The sequence below is a fragment of the Camelina sativa genome, chromosome 2, assembly GCF_030686135.1.
Source record: "Camelina sativa cultivar CO46 ecotype springtype chromosome 2, ASM3068613v1".
Classification (NCBI taxonomy): domain Eukaryota; kingdom Viridiplantae; phylum Streptophyta; class Magnoliopsida; order Brassicales; family Brassicaceae; genus Camelina; species Camelina sativa.
In genome coordinates, this window is record NC_141881.1 from 19,937,677 (window position 1) to 19,945,568 (window position 7,892).

General features: G+C 37.1%; 2 protein-coding genes across 4 annotated transcripts; both read left to right on the forward strand.

Moving 5' to 3' along the window:
• The first annotated feature begins 207 nt into the window (after positions 1-207).
• LOC104726278 (mitochondrial intermediate peptidase, mitochondrial) lies at positions 208-6,128 on the forward strand. Of its 3 annotated transcripts, XM_087486229.1 has the most exons (19): positions 208-353; positions 543-618; positions 721-1,901; positions 2,111-2,192; positions 2,286-2,338; positions 2,439-2,498; positions 2,859-2,997; positions 3,091-3,145; positions 3,248-3,470; positions 3,679-3,774; positions 3,879-3,998; positions 4,090-4,215; positions 4,407-4,562; positions 4,700-4,816; positions 4,936-5,061; positions 5,156-5,223; positions 5,324-5,459; positions 5,559-5,724; positions 5,811-6,128. In XM_087486229.1, exons 7-19 carry the CDS (start codon positions 2,961-2,963, stop codon positions 6,050-6,052), a joined length of 1,668 nt encoding a protein of 555 aa, XP_087342355.1. In that variant the 5' UTR covers positions 208-353; positions 543-618; positions 721-1,901; positions 2,111-2,192; positions 2,286-2,338; positions 2,439-2,498; positions 2,859-2,960; the 3' UTR covers positions 6,053-6,128. The 3 variants fall into 3 exon arrangements, with proteins under 3 accessions (XP_087342355.1, XP_010443409.1, XP_087342354.1); XM_010445107.3 differs by lacking the exons at positions 208-353; positions 543-618 and having other exon boundaries at positions 1,248-1,901; positions 2,439-2,493; XM_087486228.1 differs by lacking the exons at positions 208-353; positions 543-618; positions 2,111-2,192 and having other exon boundaries at positions 1,704-1,901; positions 2,439-2,493.
• Positions 6,129-6,157: 29 nt separating this feature from the next.
• Positions 6,158-7,655, forward strand: LOC104726270 (protein LPA2). Its single transcript, XM_010445095.3, has 2 exons — positions 6,158-6,601; positions 7,257-7,655. Exons 1-2 carry the CDS (start codon positions 6,205-6,207, stop codon positions 7,400-7,402), a joined length of 543 nt encoding a protein of 180 aa, XP_010443397.1. The 5' UTR covers positions 6,158-6,204; the 3' UTR covers positions 7,403-7,655.
• Positions 7,656-7,892: the final 237 nt, after the last annotated feature.

A 7,892-nucleotide genomic window follows, 5' to 3' on the forward strand; every position in this document is an offset into this window, starting at 1 on the left:
TTTTAAATAGGATTTCCAAAAAAACTATTATCTCATTAATTTATCGAAATATGTCATTTTTTATACCGGCCCAACTCGGGACTAGAAAAATTTATTAATTTATAGCGAGTATTAATTTAAAGAGTATTAATTTATAGAGGTTCTACTGTATAACATCTCTGTTGAAATGATAACTACATGGATGTTGATTTCATATTAGAAGATTTTGTAATCATCCCATCAATCTATGAGCTGCTGGAAGTATTTCCTTCACCGCACTCGCAGAGACATGCAGTTTTTCTTTATGTGTGCATTGATCAAGATACCTACTTATCTTTGGTTTTCAGCAGAGGAGAACGAGGTTGTACTGGTAGGTTTCACGTCAATTAAAGTCTATTTAGTTTCTGGTTCTCTCTTCCATCTCCGTCCCCAGGTCTGTGCTGATGATTGCTTCTGCTGCATGGTTCCACATGACAGACTGACAGGAGGTAAAGAAACAAGAATTCAATTCAACTCAGTAAAATTCAGTTCAAATATACTAACACACTGCTTTGAAAATCCAGTTTGTGGTAGGGGATATCCAAGTACTTTGTTCCAATTTCATCGGAGTTGATTCACCAATGTCAAATTGTGGACTAGGTCAATTGAAAACTTCACCAGAAGAAGTCCCAAGATTTGTTTAGAAACAAATTTACTTTTCATATTATATGATTATGAGAATGAATTTGATGTTTATACCAGGGATGTTCCAGGTCTTGGAGAAGCAGCAAAATCAACTGGTCGTGACTTATCAATTTCATGTTTTTCATCCCTATTTTCTATAAACTAAAACATAATAATCATATTACTATATAACATGTATATATTTTTTAGATGTTGGTCTTCATTTTATCATTTTTTATTTCTTATTTTTGCAAAATCCAAAAAGTTGTTGGATTCTATATGTTGGTTTTTGGATTTTATAATCTAAAAATTATTAACAGTTTTCATTGATAATCTTAAAACCCTCTTATTTGAGTTTTGAGTTTTGAGGTTTTTCACTATTCTTAACAAATTTTAAGAAACGCCACCCATATTATAATATATTTTTGAGGTTTTTCACTTTTCTATTTTAAAAGAAATATAAAGTTAAAAAATCTCTTATTTGATTTCTTCTTTTTATCCAAAAAGACAGAATGTATATACATTAAAGTAAATTAAAGGAAAAATACAATATTAAATTTAATTTGACAATCTACATATATCATATGGATTACTAAAAAAATATCCACTCTAGAAAAGGCTGAATAATTCTAAATTTCTAATTACCCATACATCTAAATAAATTATTTTTTATAAGAGCAAAAACCATCAATAGAATATAGTTTTTGCCGAAAGAAAAAATTGATAGATAAAAAGAGATATGCTAATCACTATAGCTAGTTACTAGTAATAAGAAATTCGAAAGTATGAAAAGAAAAACAAAAAAGTATTTATTGTTATATTTTTTTACAAAATAGTGTCACTACCCAAATGTAGAATGGTCTTCATGTAATGTGTCGACTTGAAAGATTAAGAAGTTCAATCTTTGTAATGTTTTGCTTGTAAAAAACGACACATCAATTCACATTTTAGCCTTTCCAATGTTCTTTTTTTTAGTTCGCGTCTCAAACGCCATGCCGTTTTCATTACTTCAAAACGGCAGCACATCGCTTTGTCCCCTACCAAAACCCTGAGCGCTTCCTCCGGACAAGCAAAGCCGCAAGAAGAAGCAGAGCAATGTGGAAGCTAACACGGCGATTGCAGCCGCATATCAATTCGACCCGATGGTTAATCCGAAATTTAATGAGCGGAGTGTCTGGAGACGCCACTGGTCTCTACGGCTTCGATCATCTTAAAACGGCTAAAGGGTTTCAGCGCTTCGTCGCTGATGCTATTGAAAGGTATGATTTTTATCAAATTAGTATATATGTGTGCTTTGTCAAAATAAGCCATTGATATTGATGGGGATGGTATTGTAAGCTTAGTCATATTCATGGTGTGTGTGTGTGTTTCATTAGAGAGCTCTATTGTAACCGTTTTATACGGCTACTGTACTGTGTTGTGATGTTATTTGATTATTGAAGAAATGATTCTGGAACCATTGTCTTAGGTCTAGTGAGTTGGTGAGCTACATATCAGGAATGCCTTCGTCTCCAGAAATTATAAAAGCCATGGATGAGATTTCAGACACTGTATGTTCTTGCTGCACTTGTGTTACTTGATTACTAGCTCTTATGGTGCTTGTAGTTACTGCTCTTTTTCTGAATTCGAAATATATTTTGTAGGTTTGTTGTGTTGTTGACTCTGCTGAACTCTGTCGACAAACCCATCCTGACAGGTCTTTTTTTTTCTCTCTTGTTCTGAGGTTTCAATACTTGGTTTATTATGTTCTTTGATATATTTTTTAACTTGTTTACTTTGCTTTATTAATATGATAGGCAATTTGTTGAGGAAGCGAATAAAGCAGCAATTGAGATGAATGATTATCTACATGTGAGGTGACCAAGATTTTGCTCAGCTTTGATTTTCTTTCTTCGTTTGACGTGTTTGAATCTTGGAATGACTAAAACAAAGACATGTTAAGTATGTAGTTACCTTTTGTCAAAGAAAAATATATGAAACTTCCTCCATCTTTGAACATTTTTTATTCTTATTTAGATATGAATACTCAGCTGTCCAAAAAGACCTGTATATCAATATAATTTTCCTTTCAGCCGTAGAAACTTGAGGCATTTAATGTTAATCAAACTGAGGATATAACCTCTCTAGACTCTCATCCATGCCAGTAGAGTAGACAGAGTTGAGTCTATGTTTATTCTTGGCGATTTCTTAACTTTTTCTGCGTTATTGATGTTCAGCATCTTAACACAAACCATACTTTGTATGCTGCGGTGAAAAAAGCAGAGCAAGATTCTAACTTGCTTACCAAAGAAGCAAGTAGGACTGCACATCACCTCCGAATGGACTTTGAACGGGGTGGCATTCATCTAGACTCTGGTTTGTTATCTATTGCGGATACTTCTTTACCCTTTAGGCCTTTATGATGTTGTTGGTGTACCTGATGTTGAAGGCCTCTTTTATTCTTTGCAGAAAAGCTAGATAAAGTGAATAGCTTAACAACCAACATTTTTCAGTTATGCAGGGAGTGAGTACCCATGAATACAGAAGTTTTTTTTTCTATTGAAAATCTGATATTATAATGGTGCTTTGTGCTGTTAGTGCTAACTTCCGTTTGATCTATATTCAGGTTCAGCGAAAACATTGCTGATGATCCAGGACATGTTGATATATTTCCAGCATCACGCATCCCTCGACATGTGCATCATCTTCTCAACCCTATCTATCGATCCACTGAAAGGGGTTCAAGAGGGGCTACAAGAGCAATGCATAAGTCGAAACAGAAGGGATTTCGAATAAATACTGATCAACGAACCCTTTCTTCCATTTTGCAATGGACATCAGACGAAGAGGTGCCTACTTTACGTATTTGTTCTGTCTCCTTTTTCTGCATCCTTTTAGGGATAGATGTGAAGATTAAACAGTTTCTCATTGGTCACAAGCGTTTTACAATCAATACCTCAGACTGTATTAGAGACAGGGACATATGCTTTGAAGTTGCATTATACACCCACATCCATTTTTCTGTTGACCACTGTAATTCAATACCTCTATTTTCAGGTCAGAAAAATTGTATATATTCAAGGGAACTCTGTTCCTCATGCAAATCACGGAGTTCTTGAGAAGCTTATTGCTGCACGCCATGAGCTTGCCCAGGTTAGTACATATTCGTTGATGAGGCTATGTAGTATATTATATTCCCGGTGTTAAAATATTACATTTCTTTATGTAATAGCTTCTTTTCTTTTTGTTACTCTCAGATAATGGGGTGTAATTCTTACGCTCACTTCATGGTCGAGCCAAACTTGGCAAAGTCGCCAAAGGTTGTGACATCCTTCCTACAAGAACTGAGCAAGACAGTCAAATCAAAGGCAGACGAAGTAAGCTGACCTTTGCACTATATCTGACATTTTTATGATGTCCTTGCTGTGGAAAATTGAGTTTCTAATGACCAGTTTCCCGTCCCTGTAGGAATACATAGCCATTAGAAACTTTAAAAGAGAGAAATGTGGTAACAAATCTGCAGAATTAGAGCCATGGGATGAGACTTACTATACTTCAATGATGAAATCCTCCGTCAATGATGTGGACACCGCTGTAAGTTGTTTTTATGTTTTAATATCTGTCTAATGTGCTGCAGTAGTATCACTTATTGTGGTGCTGCAAAAGCACTTGCCACTTGGGTTTCTGTATCTTCATTTTGGGATCTTTTGGTTATTTTTTCTTCCTCAAGAGAGACTGTTGCGGAGACTTCTCTCATCATGCTCTCTTTGAATATTCTTGTACAGGTTGTAGCATCATATTTTCCTCTGCCTCAATGTATTGAAGGCCTAAAGCTGCTTGTTGAATCATTATTTGGTGCAACATTCCATACCATTCCTCTGGCCCCAGGTGAATCCTGGCACCCAGATGTGCTGAAATTGTCTCTTCATCACTCGGACGAGGTATGCTATTTACAAAACTAAGATAATCCTTGCATAAGTCTTGTAGATGCAAAAACAATAACAGTTTACTCTAGGTTTTTCATACCACACCATCTTTGGTCCCTCATGCTCACAAATCATGCTACTGTTTCTTGCAGGGTGATCTCGGGTATTTTTACCTTGACTTGTACTCCAGAAAAGACAAGTACCCAGGGTGTGCTAGCTTTGCAATCAGAGGAGGACGCAAGATTTCTGAGACAGAATACCAACTTCCTGTATGCTTCATCAAACTTCGTTTTTTCCCATCATTTCTTTAAATGTATAGCCAAAATTTGACTCCTGGAGAAAGTGATACCATTTTCTTACACTGTCTGTTGGTATAATCCACTTGCAGATTTTGGCTCTTGTTTGCAATTTTTCACGAGCTCGTGACTCATCTGTCGTGAAGCTTAATCACTCCGAAGTTGAAGTTTTGTTCCACGAATTCGGCCATGCTCTTCACTCTCTGCTCTCACGAACGGTGTTGTACAAATTTATCAATACAAGCTACGTATGGTCCCTCCTCAAAATTTCGCTCTTTTTTTGCTGATTGGTATGTTTTCTGGATTTTGCAGGATTATCAACATTTTTCTGGTACCCGGGTGGCTCTTGACTTGGCAGAAATGCCTTCAAATCTATTTGAGTGAGTATAAGTCCCAGAGATTATAACTCTTTTTTCAATACTGTTTCAATTTTGAGTTAGTGGTAATGGTACATAATGAATGTGTTCATGCGTCCCTCAGGTACTATGCATGGGACTATCGTCTCCTGAAGAGATTTGCCCGGCATTACTCTACCGGTGAGATAATACCCGAGAAGTTAGTGAACTCATTACAAGGAGCGAGGAACATGTTTGCAGCAACTGAACTGCAACGTCAGGTCTGCCTAATTGAACCACCTCTCAAATAGGCTCAATGTAGAAAAAACAAATGTGGGTTAGAGAGATCAACGTCAGTTTCTATATGGTTTTTTTGGTAGGTGTTTTATGCGCTGATTGACCAAATGCTATTCGGGGAACAACCAGAGACAGAAAGAGATGTGAGTCATCTCGTAGCTGAACTGAAACGGCAACACACGAGCTGGAACCATGTTGAAGGAACTCATTGGCATATTCGATTCAGTCACCTACTTAACTATGGAGCAGGTAGTACATATATATCTATCTACATAAACGTCTTAAATAGCGATTTCAGATATTTATGTTGAACTCTTGTGTATACATGTGTGCAGGATACTATAGCTACCTATACGCCAAATGCTTTGCGTCAACAATATGGCAATCAATATGTGAAGAGGATCCTCTTTCGTTGAGCACAGGAACATTGCTGAGAGAGAAGTTCTTCAAACATGGAGGAGCCAAAGATCCAGCTGAGCTGCTTACGGATCTAGCAGGCAAAGAGATCATTAGTATTCATGGTGAAGGCATTATTATCCCTGCTACCACAGGCCTTTTAAATGAGCTGAGACTATAAATGAACAAATATACTCTGTAACTTTTCAAATCTTTTTACAAGTTGATAGTGAAACGGCAAGCAGTTTTTGAGCAAACGATATGCCGTTTTGAGTGAAATATAATGATCACTGGATAATTTTATTTCTATCGCAAAAAAAAAAAAAAAACAAAATGGCGCTACAAATCTACTCTTCGTGTTCCTTGGCCTCGAGACCTTATCATCTTCATCGTCTCTTCAGTACCAGAAACCCTAATTTCGCAATCAAATGTCAAAATCCCCAAATCGAAACGGAGGATCCAGCTCAACCGAAGAATTCTTCAAGCTCTTCCGGCGTAGGGTTCGGTTCTCCGGCTAAGAAACTGAGTGCGGCGGATACATCGGGGAATAAGAAAGGGAAAGGAAAGAGAGTGGTGAATCGGCGTGCTCCGGTGGAGAAACCGGTGTTTATGAGCGAAGAAGGAGCGGCGAAAGCAGAAGAGCAGAGACAGAACGAGAACGCGTTTCTTCTTACTTGGCTTGGGCTTGGTATCGTCATCCTCATCGAAGGACTCACACTAGCCGCTTCAGGTACTTTTGTTTCCTAATAAAACTAAACGCCTGCTGAAGATGATTATACGAATTTGGGCATTTGCATATAACTGTAGGATCTTTAGCCGAGAACAATCATTAGGTTTGTTTATGGGATGTTGTAGCTTACGTTTGTTAAGTCGATGAGCTGAGGTTTAGCTAGAGAGATAACGGATGAGCCAAGTGTGAGCTCATTACGTTTGTTAAATCAAGAATTTATCGTTATTGAGGTAATCTAAGATTTAGCTAGAGAGATAACAAATGATCAAGAATCATAGAAGAGTGATGGTTTGGTCATAGCTCATAACTTGACAGGCTTGCCTCGCTTGTACCGAAAACTTAAGTGTGTATCTGTATACTCACTTTCATGCTTAGACTATATCTCTGATAGTTGAGCTTTGTCATCTTACTTTTATAAGGTGATTCTGTGTGATCTGAGGCCTGATGCTTTTGTTGTGAAAACAAAGCTTGGTTTGTTGCTTTTGTGGGTACAAAATAGAATTCGGGACTGGTTACAGCCAGATTAAAAACAAGTGTTTTTCTTTTCGACTAGTGCATATAATAGTTGAGAATATAATTTACAGAAGATAGGATTGAGGGGGATAGTGATATACAGTTACTGAAGACTCCTTTGTGTTTGTTTTGGGCTATGCAGGCTTCCTCCCTGAAGAGTTGGATAAGTTTTTTGTGAAGTATGTGTATCCAGTGTTCACTCCGTCGGTTGTATTATTTGTTGCTGGGACAACTGCATATGGAGTTCTAAAGTACATACAGAATGAGAAAATGAAGGGTCAAGAGTAATACTACTATACAAATATTCGAGCTAGACCATATGAATAGAGAGAGATTGGTTTCAAAAACTGTGTGTTGCAAGTGGAGTGGATACTCTTTAAGGATGGTTTCACTTTGGTTATGCGATTCAAAAAGAAGAGTTTGTGTATTGATCTGACCTTAGTCGTTGTATATGCAGAGAGTTGGTTATGTAAAATTAAAATCAGTTTGATGTTGTTATTCAGGTGCCATTTTCATTTTAATCCTCAACAAAATTGAAAAATCAAGAGTCAAACCATAAATGTTATGTCTAGTTGCCATAAATACCATAGAAAAGCTCACGGGCCGACCTGACCTGACCAGTCATGGTAGGGCGTACCGATTTATTTCTTTGCACATATATATTAGGGGCAGATCCGGTCTATTCAGTACTAAACCTGCTACATTGTCACAGCTTGGGCAGTTTGGTTTCGGTTCCAAGAATATCGAGTTTTGTTACCAATCCCTCTCTACTTATACA